Source organism: Etheostoma spectabile, chromosome 2, assembly GCF_008692095.1.
Source record: "Etheostoma spectabile isolate EspeVRDwgs_2016 chromosome 2, UIUC_Espe_1.0, whole genome shotgun sequence".
Classification (NCBI taxonomy): domain Eukaryota; kingdom Metazoa; phylum Chordata; class Actinopteri; order Perciformes; family Percidae; genus Etheostoma; species Etheostoma spectabile.
This window is the reverse complement of record NC_045734.1, coordinates 22,668,153-22,684,467: the sequence shown is the minus strand read 5'-3', so window position 1 is coordinate 22,684,467 and position 16,315 is coordinate 22,668,153. Positions and strand designations below refer to the sequence as shown.

Here is a 16,315-nt window from a genome sequence, read left to right as displayed (position 1 = left end):
TGTGTGTGTGTGTGTGTGTGTGTGTCGAAGCTGAACCCCGCTCTCTGTGAAACGCGCAGAGAGGACAGAGCATCTTACGCACTCACAGGTACCAAAATTTGGCACAGATAGATTTAGAGTCAATTGGTCCTCGATATCGTTTTAATATCACAAGATCTTGCGGGGCGAGATCTCTTCACACCTCTAACACTTAAACGTACGGTCAATTGGATCAACCTTTCAACAAATGACAGGAGGTTGATAGGTGCCCTCTTTTGCTGAAATATCACCATTAAACCCAAGAGTGTTAAACCCTTTGTAAAACATGAACAAATACAGAGAATGAATTCCATCTAAATTTATTTTATTATCTAGTTTAACAGTCAGTCATAATGGAAAATAACAAATAAACTACTTTAAAGTAGACTTTTTCGGGGATAAATTACGTGGCATTGGAGCTGTTCATAGACTTGTATACTGATACCAACATTTAAGGCAGTACAGTAGGGATTTCCGATTCTGGTATCAGAACAATTGTAGTTATACCAGCATGTGTTGTATACCATGTGCTATGCTAAAATGAAATTCAGCACATGATCCTGGAAAGTGACATCAAGCTGTTAAAGTGGAGTGTCCAGTCGGTGCACCTGACCGGACAAACAACACTACATGGGCTGTACCTTGATTTGATCTCAGATTTCTAACCGGTAAACACTGCAGCTATCCTGTAAACACCACATTTCAAACAAAACTATCAACTGAAACTAGTTTCCTGAGAAATTTACAGCTTCTGAAAATGAATGTACATCTAAATGTCTTGAGTGCTTGTTCTGAAAGACTGTGAACCTGCTGAATTAATACAACCAGTCACTGCATCTCAACTTCACAATACAGTGCTGCTTGTTGTAGCCATCACCATATACTTTCTACAGTTTGCTGATTGGCCAGATTACCAGCTGCCAAGCTAAAATCGATTACCAGTGGATGTTTTCCTGACTAACATATTGTTGAGGAAATGAAAGTCATGATATTGAGGCTGGATTTACAAGGCTATGTTAACATTGTATGCAATAATAAAAGCATCTAGGGCTGGGCGATATGGAGAAAATCAAATATCACAATATTTTTGACCAAATACCTTATCAATATTGCAACAATATTGTAGTGTAGACTATTGGTGCTTTTACAAAATATTTACAGAATGAGATTTTTGATAAATAATCATCAGTAACGTGGATATATTGAGTAAGTGGATAAGTGAATAATAAAACAGTTACAACAGTCTGGTAAGTTCAGAAAATGACATCACTTTGCTGTAATTTAGCCTTTAAAACCAGGAAAAACAACACTTATGCCATACTATATATTTTTTTTAGATTTCTAAAATCTAAGACGATATCTACTCTCATATCTTGATTTTGATATAACATATTTATTGGCCAGCTCTATAAGCACCTGTCAAAGATTCTTAAAGGCGGGAACTGTGAACACCTCACCCAGAGCAGACACATAAACACACAGAAAACAGACATAAAACTCACCCCACGTCTCTGTCCAGCATGGTGCCGGGGTGGAAAGGGGGAAAAGTGCTACCGTTGGGGGGCTCCTTGGGGGAGTACAGCTTGAACGACTTGGAGGAACAGCCTGGAAGAAAGGTGAGAAACATAAATGTGTTTTTTAAATTTCAACTTTTTTTCATGGCAATAAAACAGATAATGGCAAATCAAACTCTTGAGGGTGTGACAGCTAAATTAGATAAAACAATGAATGTGTCAAATCTGGTAATAAATGCTGTATTTATAAATCCACAAATTTAAAGATTGATACTGTACACCTTTCAACACACAAGTGTGTTGTTGGCCATGCTGTTAATAAGGGCCTAAATTATAAGACGAAAAGGAAAGGACATAAATGAGAGAACAGAAGGTGGTACTTGAAGTTGCTACACCCTTGGGAATTACAGTGGTACTTCTGATAGTTACAAAGAACCACTGTATCGTGTAGGGGTGAATGCACATGCAGCCTGAACAGGCCAGTATGGCCCAGTTTCAGTTGGTTGCACTCATTCACAGGTCATCCCCAATACACCAATCTTGTTTCATAACAAGACAAAACAACAACATGATAATCTTGAAAAGCATCTTGTAAACAATGCACTCCTGCTACACTTTTCCAGAAAATGTTGCTCCCTATGAATAACTATATATTACTAAACACAAACAGACCAATACTGACCCTACACCAACACCCCTTGTTCTACTCTAATTGCCCAGCTCCCCTATAAAGGACATCCGGGCATGCCGGCCGCTAGGTCATGACCTCTTTGGTCACCATGGTGAAGCCCCGCCTCATTAATGTCTCTGTATCTTGTCTCTGCATATTAAGTGTATCCCTGATGGTGTGTGCGTGCACATGGTTTATGTGTGTATGATATACCTAGAGCCACAGACAGGAAGAGATACACTTTAATTGTATTAATAGGATGTTTTCAAGCAGGAAAAAATGATTTTAAAAGCAGTGATGTGAAATATGTACTTCTAGTATACAGTAAGACAACTAAGAGTAAAACAACCTCTCCTCCGTGAGATGAGGTTAAAAAAGATGACTTTGTTTTCTGTATTTTGTTTGCTGACTTCACATACAGACTGTAGTGCAATGGACAAACAGCACAGCCCAACACAGACCTTAGGGGCCAGACTGACCCACAGGTTGGTGTTCCTAAATCCTGCTGGTATCCATTCAATAGAGATGTAACTTCTCTTATGGAGAGAAGTTACATCTCTACTGGTTTCTATTCTTCTTTGTTCCTACTAAAAACAGTAGCTACATATATACACCATAGTTTTTATATATGAGGTAAATTATTAAGAAGTTTTCTAGGAAGAGGATCACAGATATTCAAAACATTTGTCACTTCTAAATGGGAGAAAAGGGCCATACCTCTCCCATCCATTTTGAAACCCTACCTTCACTTTGTGTAAAAAACAAGTTGTTTACTGTGTCAGCAAGCACTGCTATGCTATGGGCTGGATGCACCAACAGAGGAAAACAAATGGGTTTGATAAATAAATAAATAATCGATGGTTATGTGTCCATTAGTTGTTGAGAGCTCCATTAGCTCCTCTCTTCTCCTGTTAGCGGTTAATGACAGGCAGTCACAATCACATCAGCTGGACTCCACTTCCTCCACTGGGAATCATGTTTCTATTTCCCTTACAAGTAGCTAAGTAGACGCAGTACACCATATGCAATATAGCTACATAATATAGATGCACATATCTTCCTGACTTGAAGTGATGGTCAGTGGCCTCAAAAGAACAAATCTCATCTCCACCGTTGAGTAATATGGATGTTTAAAACATTGTTTAACAATACATTTTACTTGAAAAAGACAAAAATCCATTTTGTCTCCTCTAAATAAAAGTAACCTAGCTATAGTGGTTTGGGACTCCTGCCACTCCAGAATGCCTCCATGATTGCTACAGGGACAAGCGTTAAAGTCCATCCAACGATAGCTAGCTGTTATACTGAACCATTAACCTACGTTAGCAAACTTTTAGCGAAATCTGACATGAATCTGACGTTTTTTTATTAAGCCGTACTCCATGTGCCCTTTTCAACATCTGTGTAAATCATAACTTTAACAGTCGAAACACACTTGACGTGGAGTTGTCTGCTTACAAAGGCAATTAGAAGCAGCAAGCGCCTAGCTAATGCTAACACGTAGCTTGCTAACCGTTAATGTTTCTGTAATACTCTCTTTTTCTTATTAACCAGCACTCATTTTAACAAGCCATGCAAAGCCATGTAAATATAGACCAAACACAACCAATAACCTCGACATCTTCCACCACCAAAACGTTGACTGTTACAAATCAGCCGTCTAGGCCTGCACGGCTAGCTAAAGCTAACGTTAAAGCCAGAAAACAGTTGGTAACCAGTTGGCTGGTGTTAGCCGTCTTGCTAACGCCTTAGCGTTAAATTCCTTTTTAACGATAAAGCACCGAAATAAGACGACACACTACAACCACGGCAGCTCTTGAATCACATTCAATCGCTACATCAGCCAGACATAGCAGTCAAAGTGTGCGTTTGGTGAAAGCGACCCTTTACCTGCAAAGAAGTCCAATCAGAAAATTGATGTTTACAGATCCGTGATGATAGACCGTGTGTACGCTCCGTGCGTAAAAACGGATAGGCCCGCTGGACGGCGGTTGGCTGGACGCAACGTACCAACACAATACGTCCCTCTGAGTAGGATCAATGAAAAAAATCTCCTCAAAGCGTGAGACCGAAACGGAATAAGGCCTAAATTGCGGGAGTCAGTCGGTTATGTTTTGTCCCGCATGAGGCCTTGTCAGTGGGCTGAAGCCTGCTGTGGGTTTACATACGGACCCAGATGAGCCCTTTGTTCACGGGAGGACATGAACAATAGCTGTAGGCCCTCCTCCTCCTCTCCCTCCGCAATGCATTTGCTCCTCAATCCTCTGCCCAGCACCGCCAGCCAACCTCTCCCCCTTCTCCTCCCCCCCCCACTAATGCACAACTGCACATGAAGGTTGTCTGGTAAGCATTTTTTTTTTCTTCCTTCCTTCTACATCCCATTCCTTCCTTGTAACTGACACTGATGACAATTGGCCTAATGCAGTCGAGTGGAAGTGCGTGTGGAAATAAACATCATGCTGACTACAAAGTGGTTTTCATGTTTGCCTAATTAGTGCACATCAGCTTGCTGCAAACAACTGAACTGAGACAGTGACAGCCAACCACGGTCAAATGCACTATGGGTCCATGCAGGGTGAAGCATGCACAGCCGCTGCAGCAGCCTGATCAGTCAAAAATAGATGGAAAGATAATAAATTAACTTTCATTCACCTATAACAGACTTGGGTTGTTTTCAATAATTGTGTTTTTGAGTTTGCACACTGAACTGTCAAGGTAGACCAGTAAATACAATACTATTGGGAATACCTCTCTCTCTGCGCACGCACGCACGCACGCCACACAACCACACACACCCACACACACACACACACACACACACACACACACACACACACACACACACACGAAGCACTAAGCCAATAGGAGAATCCCATAGGCCTCTAAATCTCCTTAAATCGCCTCAAATTATAATCAGATATTTAGATCACAGCCAGCGAGGACTCATCCATATGGCCATATTTGGGGTATAAAAAGAACAAGTAGTGTTGGGTCAGTGGGTTTTCATATCTATATGTGCATGTCATAACATTTGCTAATTTGTAACACCCTGTAGGATCAGGATGACTGGGATATTTTTGACAAGTGATCCCAAAACAAGGTTGAAAAATTCTTTCCTTTCAAACACGGAAGTTTTTTTTCCCTGCCTCAATTATTTAGGGACGTTGCAACCACTAGCATGAACGTAGTTCTGATTTATACACTATCCATGTACACAGGGAGTGAAAACACAATGTTTCATTAATGATTTATTCACAAATTAAGCCGCTCTTGGGAGTCGCTCTATGGAAACAGTTAACAGGCCTACACAGAGGCGGCTGTGCTGATAGGTAATATTATTACAACACAATTTAACATTATTTGGGTTGAAATTGAATTATTTTCCAGAGAACAATTTTAAATAATGTAACCTATAGATAAAGAGTGTATACATATATTTATTATGTAAGTTTTACTCTTGTACTGTATTTTGTACTCCACGCTGATTGTGTGGAGAAATGTGAACTGGAACATCTTTTAAAAAATGTATATTTTATAGATGAGTGCTTCAATTAATTTTAGTTTGCAGGGTGAATTTCAAGGAGGGTATCTGACAAATTTAGATAAGGTACACATGATATATATGATTCTATCACAAACTTTATTGTTAAAGTGCATGTTGAATCTACAATATTTATATTTTTTTGCTTTAAGATAAAGAAGAAAAGCTAGGAAGAGAAGAAAGACACTAATAATGCAGTATTGTACCAAAATGAAGATAAACATTGTTTTAACGTCAATATGGTAAATAGAATATCAATGATTTATATTTATCATCAATGTTATGATTTAGTCCATCAGTCAGACATCCATTTCACCCCTACTATGTCACTTCTATATCTGTCCTAAGTCCAGTGTCATACTGTACTCCTCTGCAATTTAAAAATATGGGCCTCGTAATCCAACCATTTTCTTGATTGTCTCTGATATTCGGACATTTCTGAGAAAGTAAAGCCAGGAATAATGATTTTTCATTGTATGTTAACCTTTCTGCTTTCTCACAACAGAGGGTGTCACTCTATTCTGACATATTTGCAGATCTTTTCTGTCTGAATATGCAATCTCGGAACATAAGTCCCTTAAAAATTGAAGACTTGCAGACTCTCATGCTGGAAGAAATCTTGAACATGGTGAAGTGCAGTGTCTCCCAGAAACCAGACATGTCGAGAGGATAAGCTTCTCTAAGGCCTGCCTGTTACCCGACCAGCAACATAGATGCTTGGGCTGAGTTTATGTATATTGGTTTGACCATGGTAAGCTTGTGACACCGGCTCTTCATAGCTCGCGAGGCTGCTGTCAGTCTTCAGGCAGCATCTTTGTGTGTAGTACCAGGGGGAGGTGTAGTCAGTAGTAGCTTAGAGTGTGTGTTGTGGGTGACTTATGTGGATTTGCCTATCTTACATTCACTGGCCCCTGTAGCCATGGCAACACAAGCAGTCAATGCTGTCACAACCAGAGCGGAGCTAAGAACCATCCATGAAAATGGACACACAAGGGTTAATCCTGTGTGTGTGTGTTTGTGTGTGTGTGTGTCTCCAAAGCTTGCCCATTGAAATGGTACATGACGGGGTTAATCCTCACTGCATGTGTGTGTGGTGTGGTGATGGAGAAGAGGTGGGGGTGGGAGGTGTGTCAGGATAAAGGCTTGAAGGGCTTACACACACCGTCTCTTTCGCTGTCAGGCATAGGGCAGGCCTTATCTTCAACCAGCACCCCAACCAGCAAGTCTTCACACACACACACACACACACACACACCACACACACACACACCACACAACACACACACACACACACACACACACACCACACACACACACACACACACACCACACACACACAACAACACACAACACACACACACACACACACACCACCACACACACACACCCTACAACCTAACCTCACTTCACAAGCTAGCCTTCCCAACTTGCAGTCACACATTCACACCTAAAGCCATAAATCCATGTACAATAACTGATTAAAGCTAGAGCGTGCGGAGGCTGAATAAACTCCCTGAAGTGCCCGGTGTGGAGTTTTCACTGAGCTTACACTTAAACCTACAAGGGCAACTTATTTAATTCGCCTTTGTCAAAGTCACACAAAAAAGAGAAAGGGGCCAAACTTGTTCAGCATTTCTCTGAACATCATGAAACCCAAAGATATATCAATAAAAACAATAAGAAATTGTCTTTCTGACCTTAGGGTTTTTTGTTGCTGAATAAGCTCTGAGAAAGACAACAAGGAAAAAGTCAGAGAATGAGACTTACCTCCCTCAGTTTCAAGCTGTTCTGACATTGCCATTTTGTCACCCAAAAATGCACTTTCACAGCTATATACCGATCTTACTCAATGACTTGGTTTCTGTGTCTCTTGCCTCTCCCTTTTTCTGATATCTCCCATGTCCAGACTGTCAGGCTCAGGGGCACAAGGGGGGTATGCCTACTGTTGTGTGTGTGTGTGTGTGTGTGTGTGTGTGTGTGTGTGTGTGTGTGTGTGTGTGTGTGTGTGTGTGTGTGTGTGTGTGTGTGTGTGTGTGCGTCATGCACATGTCCCCTGTGTATGTGCAAATGTGTATAGCTACATCCAGTCACTGCCACTTCCACTCACTAGTCAACAGGAAACTGAACGGAACACACATCTGCCAGAGTTCTGATAACAACTGTCCCAGTCGTCCTCCCTTCAACACCAACTTAAACGCTGATCTGGAGACAGTCTTGTGTTTGTATGTGTGTCATAACAGCCCTTACTAAATTGATCCCACTTTAAAGATGCGAGTTAACCTTTAGAGAGAGTTACATCAGTTCATATTTATTTCCCCCAAACAGAACATATAACACATCAATAGCACAGATAGTCCCATTCCTTTATATGGAAGCTATAGTTAAATCTCTCCAGGGTTTTTTTCAGAGGCCACTGTCTGCTAGACTTCATACACTTGGCAGCTCAGTCTTCTTTACTATCTTATTGGATCAGCTGGAGAGACAGAGATCTATATGTCTGATTCAGCTCGGATAAAAACTCCAAAAGGACAAGCTACCACTTTTTGGGGGGGAAGGAATTCGCAGCTAACAGAGAACATTGGCCAGCTTTAACTCAAAGAGTCTGTTGAGTCAGAATCACTGACACTTATCTGCAGTGGTACTTCACTTTACATACATATTGTGCTATACTTTATTCTCCTATTCCACTACATTTCGAAAGGCAATATTGTACTGTTATGCTCAACTACTTTTATCTGACATGTTTTACCGGTTCAGATTTTACATAAAAAACATATGATGGAAAGAGGATTCACTGTTACAAATTATGTATAATATAATTGGGATTATCTTCACCTCGGCCAACCACCAACATAAAAATCCTACTTACATATGAATAATTGGTAACTACATACTCAGTAACTTTGTAAATACATAGTTAGTCAAGTAAAAATATTCAAGACAGAATCTAACTCGCTGGAATTTGTTTTAACATGAATGTTTTAATGCCATAGAAATATATAATTCAGAGAGCATCTTAAAACCAAACAGTCAAATCAAGTGAGCCAAATCCAGTTGAAGCTACTAGTGAGATAGGAACAGCTAAACTAATAGGCTTGGTTAACTCATATGTTCTTAGTGTTGAATAATAAAAAAAGAAATGTGCTTGGATTAATTTTGTTGCATGTTTAATGAATCCATTTCTCTCATCTTCAAAACAAGAATAAAATAATATGTAATTATGACACTTGTACCATTGATCTCTTGTCAAACTAAGAGCGCAGCGTTGTGACATTAATATATATAGATAGGAAAAAAATAGGCAAACACATTGTATGATATCTTTTTTTGGGCACCACTCTTTAAATGAACAAAAAATACTTTTATTAATTTACTTTTATTACAAAAATGATCATCACAATTCTATCAAACCTAAATCTCTCTGACTGCAAATTGCACCACCATATACAGTGCAATTTGCTGTGTTTCTCTTCTTGTGCAATTATGATTATTAGGTTTGCTATAAACATCAATCTCCCAGCTCGCTTGATTTGCTTTGTAATTACTATTATCAAAACGGCCATCATAATTAAAAACGAAACCCACACTGCTTCATGGCAACATTTGACTTTTATATCATGTTTGCATTAATGTAATTTAAGATATCTTCATTTGTCATGTATTTCATTCTCGTGACTCCCTATAACACAGACCGTGTCCATGTGGTTATTTTATTCATAAACACTCAATTTGCAGAATTCAAAAAATGTACCAATGACTTCAATATCATTACACTTACCATAATGGAGGATTTTCTTACCGCCCATCCCTGGTTACTAATAATAAAAAATATAATAAATTTAAAAAAAACACTCATTGTTTTGGTGCATAATGAGTACTTTTACTTTTTACACCTAATTGAAGTATTTTTGGCTTTTTTTTGTATAGCTTCTTTAACTTGAGTAAAAGATCAGAATACATCTTTCACCACTGCTTATTTTGTCTGTCAACTGTCCGACAAAACAAAACCACTTACGAACAATAAACATAAAAGAACAATAATCAGTTGTTATGTAAATGAGCTTTGAAAAACTGTATGCAAATGATGCTGTTGTGATCATTCTGCATTTGATTTACAGTCAGGACTTCACCATTCATCATTATAGGGGGAAGAAATTAGAACTGACCTACAATCAGAGGCTGTCCTTTGATGGCAGTGCCCTCTTGTGGCCACAGTGAGCCAGTGTGTTTGTTTTCATGCTGCCCTACAGTACTTTCTCACTCACTGGGTGAATTCCCTACTCAGGATTTTCTCTGGCAGGAGAACACAGACACACTGCAACAAGGGAACTTCAGCAGCGAGCGTGTCACATGTCAGTATAGGCCAATGGGTGAAGAGATTAAATCAGAAAGAAGGCTCTGTTGTGTGCCAGTTTGTCGATAATGTACTGTATATCATCTGTGTTTCATAAAAAAAAGTATGTCCTAAAAAAATTACATGTAGCCTACATATTATAGCAACTTAATGATCTGCATTATTGGCCAGCATCTTCGTGTCACCCCCCACCATAAACACTGTGTGAAATGTGTAAGGTGGTTAGGGACTGTAAGCAGGTCGTGTGTGTGTGTGTGTGTGGGTGTGTGTGTGTGTGTGGGTGTGTGTGGCCCCTGGTGTGTTGTGGTGTGTGTGTGGTGGGTTCTTTCAGTGTGTGTAGAGCGGCTGGTGTCCTGAAGCTGTGTGAAGGGAGATGACAGTGGCCTGATGCTGCGTTCTCTGTTTCTGGGAGCCATTTTTGTCTGTCTTGATCTCAGAGTCACGGTCTGCCCAATCACCCACAACCCCTAACCAGCCAATCACGTCACCGCTCAGCCCTGCAGGGACAAACGCAAAACAGTTGATGCTCTCCTCCTCAAGCTGTACCCTCCACCCCTCTCCTCCCCTCCCAACCAAAACGGCGCTTCGGTGTCATCTCCCACTCTGCGATCCCTCTTTCTGCCGCTCTTTCCCCCGATTTTCCCTCCCTTGCCCATGCCCCCCCATCAATCCACCCCACTCCATGTCACTCCTCTTCTCTCCGGTCTCAGTTCTTGCGCAACCACCCAACGCCCACTATATCCTCATTCTCCTCGACCCTTTTCCCTCACATCCCTCGTGTACTTACAGTATATGCCAATATCGTTAACTTTAATATCCTCCTTCCCTCTGTCTCAGGTTTCCACCACCCGAGCCATCAATTCCTTCAGGCTCATTGTTTTCTGTGTGCAACTGTCTTGCCATGTCTAGCGTGTTCATTATATAAATGTCCTCAAGCATTGTGCTTTTTGGTCTCCTTGTTTGCCTATTTTTCTAGCGTTGATCTTCGGGATCTTTGCAGTCTTTAAGACATTTTTCCTCCAATCAGGGATCAACATATTGGGACTCTTCCCTGCATGAAGAGCAGGCAACAGTCACTTCCCCTTCTCGACTGCTATACATTTCTCTCCACCTTCACTCCTCCCTTCCTACTCCGTATCCACAACCCCTCACGGTCCCTATCTAGCCCAGGCCAGGCCAGGCAACCTCGCTAACAACTTCAGGGGAGTCAAAGAGAAAGAGTTGGTGATGGGGAGGGGAGGAGGGGACAAGGGGAAGGAAGGATGAAATACGGTATTAACAGCACTGCATTTGTGACAAACAGTATGCAAGGGGGGGAGATAGAATAGAAGCGGTGAAGGGAGTTTCTGGGGGGGAGGGGGTAATGAGGGTTTGGTAGAGTCCGATTGACCACAAGCAAGAAAACCTCTGTAGAGCGCCTAACTGTAGGGAATTATCGTTTCCCTGAATGTGTCGCGAACTCGGCAGCAACATATCCCCACACTGGCTTCACTGGTTGATGGTCATCACACATGTTGGGCACACCTGCTGGGTGTACACCAAACACACACACACACACACACACGCACACACGCACACACACAAACAGACGCACACTCTGAGCCCACACAAGAAGGGGGAGGATCCTTCAGTGTTAAACATGGCTCTGGAATGTAAACACGGATGGAAAGAGAAGAGGAACGAGTGCAGAGAAAAGTTCTTTGTAGTTTTATAATTATATTATTATATTTTCTATCTAGCATCTCTTAACCTTCTCTAGGTGTTTAAAATGTATAAAGAAAGTTGAGGGGGATAACTTGGCTTAAGTGTGAAAATTAAGCAGCATCACTGTATAGGGTCAAGCTTCAGGTTCATTTAAAGTTGACATGAGTGAATGGAGGCGAATGTTCTAATTCAGAGGGAGTGTTTACGTAGATTTTTAGTTACATCACGGTGGATAGGCAAAGTTTTATGCACCACACACATTGTTTCAGGCTTCCAGGTTTGCACGATAGAAAATAAATGAATGACTTGGTCTTTGAAAAAGTTCAAACATTACTTGTGTTGCCTTTTTAAAGTTATAGTTCATTTCCATGGCATCAAATAAGATTGGAGAAGCAACTCTGCGCCCCTTTTTAATATAAATTGAAAATAAATGTGGAGAAAAACAAAAAGGGAAAATCCCTAAAGTGGAGAAACTGAGGCAAAAAGAAAGCGGAACACCAGAAAGAACAATATGAGAGCAAAAGTGGAGCGCGCAAGAGTGCGGTCATAACGTCATTTTGGAAATTTCCATGACCACATTGATTAAGTATGCAATCTAACCGCAAGATAGGCCCGGTTCTAAACAAACGGTTCCCGCATCTGCTGTGCAGGCTTGTTTAACGGCTGAGGTGGCAGCGTTTGCCTTCATAGCACGGGGCCCTGCGCACAGATTAAAAACACAAGCTTGCACACACACACACACACACACACACACGTACACTACGTTTCCCTATGTGTTCAAGACAAATTGTCATCTGGTGTGTCTAGAGAGTTTGTCCTTGCTGATACCTAATCTGTCTGGTTTGATCACAGTGCCAATATAGCGCTCTCTCTTACTCCATTCCTTTCTCTCCTAGTCTTCTCTTCTCTCTCTCTCTCTCTCTCTCTCTCTCTCTCTCTCTCTCTCTCTCTCTCTCTACATCCTTCTTCTTTAATCATGTGTTGTTCCATCATCCATTCATCTATCTGCACACAACTCTTGAGGCCAGGATGAGTTGGCATTGTCTCTTAATTTGCTTTTCTAAACTTTCCGCCGTTGAAAGAATCCGTCAGCAAAAGAGTTTCCAAACCGCAATACATGGAACCAGTTAGAGTTTCCATCTTTCTAATGATTAAAGTCGAGACTGGCAAAAGGGGAATCTGATACTGGATGTGTGGTTGGCTAAATTTCTGTATCCACATCCCGGCTGTTTGAGGGTTGACCACGGCGGCCACTGTGGCCTGGTAGCAAGGAGAGAGGAGGCCACGTCAGGGGGATGCAGCACCCCCCCCCCCACCACACACACACACACACATCTTCCTTTCCTGCTGATGTATGTTATGTGGCAGTAGGTTCTAAACACCTCTATCATGATTTTGAATAAATTTTCAACTATAGGATTATATTTCATGTCCTACACGTCCTATCAGGAGTGCAACATAAATCGCTGTAACACTTAATATATTGCTCCAGGCTCAGCGGCACAGGTTGGTCTAGGCCTAGACAATGATTCCTCTTTTTCTTTCCTCCTCTGTCTGGTTAAAGCTAATAAAATGAGAAGAATTATCTGTTTGCTGTCAGGCACTCAACACCCAAACACAACAGTTTGGGGACTGCAGGGAGTTCCTCAGCCTTCACATATGGCGAACAAGTTGCACACCTCTCAATATGGTGGTCTAATATGATGGATATCACTCCCTGCAGGTGGCTCTCGGTGGCTCAGCTCCCAGAAGCCCAGAGGCTGTTACTCAGCTTTAATTAATTTTATTAAAAATAGTGACAAGCAACTCTGACTGCAGAGTTTTCTTATGTTGCTGATTTACTTTTAAGTTGGACCTGAAATAAAACCGTGTTGTCTGTTCTGATTCTCAATGGGTCAAGAGAGGACAGAGACACGATGGGAAGTACTGTAGATGTGATTGAAAGCAGCAGCCATAAACAAATGGTGATGCGAGTGATTGTAACGTGTGAGACAAGGTCAGTACATCTCTGCCCTCTGCACTCACCGACCTGCCATGAACTCAGGAAGAAAGAGAAGGACTTCTGTGCAAAAGAGGATGGAAAGAAACAAGGCTATTAAACAACGTGTGTAGGAGGATCTTTGGGAATACTGAAACTGATTACCAGGCAAACAAATGTGGTGATGCTGTATTGTCATGTCAATGACAAAAAAACTGCTCAATCTGAATAAGAAGTATCTGACTGTATCGTCCTCATCACATCATCATCCTAAAATGATATACTCCAGTGTGAGCTGTGAAACAAACATTGAGTATTAGCTTGTGTGGGAAGTGGTGCAAGCCTTTGATCCGAGCCTGTGACCTTTGCCCTTTAAATGTCACACTTTGATCCTTCTTATAGCTCCGCATTAGAGGCCAGTCAGTTTTTTTTAAACTGTGGATAAGTGAGTGTAACATCTGTGCCGACTTTCATTCAGTCAGAAATCATCACTCGCAGCAGCAGAAGCAACAAGAACAAAAACAAACTGGCAGAGGAAGAGAAGAAGTAGCATTACTGGTGCCATAGCAACAACCGGCAACAAAGATTTTTTTCTCCTTAATCTCCAAACTAAACAACAGTAAAAATCACTTTGTTGTCAGACTGAAGAGAAAAAGTGAGAATGAAACAGACTACATTTTGATCCATCTATTCTAGTATTTTCTTTGCTCTCCATCCTCTCAGCCATCACAGAGGGTGACCTCCCATGAGCCTTTGCAAACAGAGCCCCAGGGCCCCTCTCTCCCCCTGCCTTCTCTGCCCCTGTTACGCCACAGCAGCGGCTGCACTCACCAACCAAAATACAACAACAACAACGACCTGAAAAAAGTCAGCTGCTGGCAAACAGCAGCAGCAGCAGCAGCAGCGGCTGGGCTGTTGTTAACGGCAACCATCACCACAGCAGCTACTTACCGGGACATGCGCAGCCGCCCACGGACATCTTCTCACATGTCTGGTGTGAATCCGATCAGAATGATGGTGGTGGTTCTGTTATCCCCGTTATCTTCCTCTCTCTTCTACTCTCTCCTCTTTCTCACCAGTCACTGCTGCCGCCACTGAGGCTGCTCACATGAGCGTCTGTTATCCCCACTGTTCACATACACACAGACACACACACTACCAGAGAGCAAAGGGAGGGAGGAAGGGAGGGAGGGAGGGAGGGAGGGAGGGAGGAGAGAGTGACGACGAGGGAGGCAAAGAGAGAAAGAGGGGAAGAAGAGGTTAAAAAAGAGCACAAAGGATCGGATTCTCTCAGTTGTAGCTGCACACTGTGAATCACACTGTGTGTGTGTGTGTGTGTGTGTGTGTGTGTGTGTGTGTGTGTGTGTGTGTGTGTGTGTGGGGGTGTGTGCGTGTGCGCTGTGTGCGTGTGGGGTGTTTAGGTGAGAAGGATTCTGGTTGCCTCTGCTGCCTCACCATCACAGACCTGCAAATACAGCAGGTGGGAGGAGAGGGAGAAAGAGAGGAAGAGGAAGGGAGGGAACGAGAGGCTGAGTGCTTGAAAGAGAGAGAGAGAGAGAAAGAGAGAGGACTGTCAAAGTGACTTGAGAGGCAGATTTGAGAGAATAACAAGCATGTGATGTGGGTCCTTTTTTCTCCTTTAAATATGTAGAGGCTGTTTTCACCACTGCTACAATGAGACACTCTCTCTCACACACACACACCCACACACACACATACACACACAAACACACGTACAGAAGTGCACATGAAGGTTTAAATGATCTTCGGGAATTCTGGTGTGTGTGTGTTGGTGTGGTGTGTGTGTGTGTGTGTGTGTGTGTGTGTGTGTGGTGTGTGTGTGTGTGTTGTGTGTGTGTGTTGTGTGTGTGTGTGTGTGTGTGTGTTGCAGCCATCTGAGTGGCTTGTTACATCCAGTGAGGTTGTACATGGCAGGGAGGGGGGGGGGGGGGGGTGCGGGAAGGGGGCGATTGACGTGCCACAGCTCTCTCTCTCTCTGTCGTCTCCCTTTCTCGCCCATTCACTCTCTCGCTCTGTTAGTCTTTCTGTCTGCATTATGCCACACAGTGTTGCTCCCTCGCTTTACTCATCTTCCTGTCTACTGGGCCATTTATCTCTCCTACCCTGCTCCCCCCCTCCTCCCCCGCTGCACCTCTTCCTTATTACTCTTTCCTCCCTTCTACCTATCCCTCCCACTGTCTCATCGCGCTCTAATATGTCTTCCATCACTATATCATTTGTCTTTCTCCGTCAGATGCACAAGTTTGTGTGTGTGTGCGTATGCGTGTGTAAGAGGGAGTCGCCAACTGACAAGCTCCTTCATTGCCATGAACATGGACACTGTAGTTCATTTTGAGTCCATCCCACATAAATCATCCTTTTACTGTAAACACTCTCTATAACCTACTGCCTCACAAAATGTATATTAATCCACTGCTGAAAACAGTTCCTAATAATATGTAATATAATAATGCACAATTTACACCTGTTTGAGTAACATTTGCTAAAAGTTACAGTGCCCAGCCGCTTCTTTTTT

At 42.2% G+C, this 16,315-nt stretch overlaps 1 protein-coding gene across 1 annotated transcript in view; it reads right to left on the bottom strand.

The window, feature by feature from the left end:
• The window catches only part of ldb1b (LIM-domain binding 1b), a 14,361-nt gene extending 6,661 nt beyond the window's left edge, over positions 1–7,700 (bottom strand). The window contains exons 1-2 of the mRNA XM_032499539.1: positions 7,511–7,700; positions 1,521–1,623 (exon numbers count right to left, since the gene is read on the bottom strand). Coding sequence (XP_032355430.1) covers positions 1,521–1,623; positions 7,511–7,544 — 137 coding nt within the window. The 5' untranslated portion in view covers positions 7,545–7,700. The remainder of the gene's footprint in view (positions 1–1,520; positions 1,624–7,510) is intronic.
• Between the last annotated feature and the right edge of the window lie 8,615 nt (positions 7,701–16,315).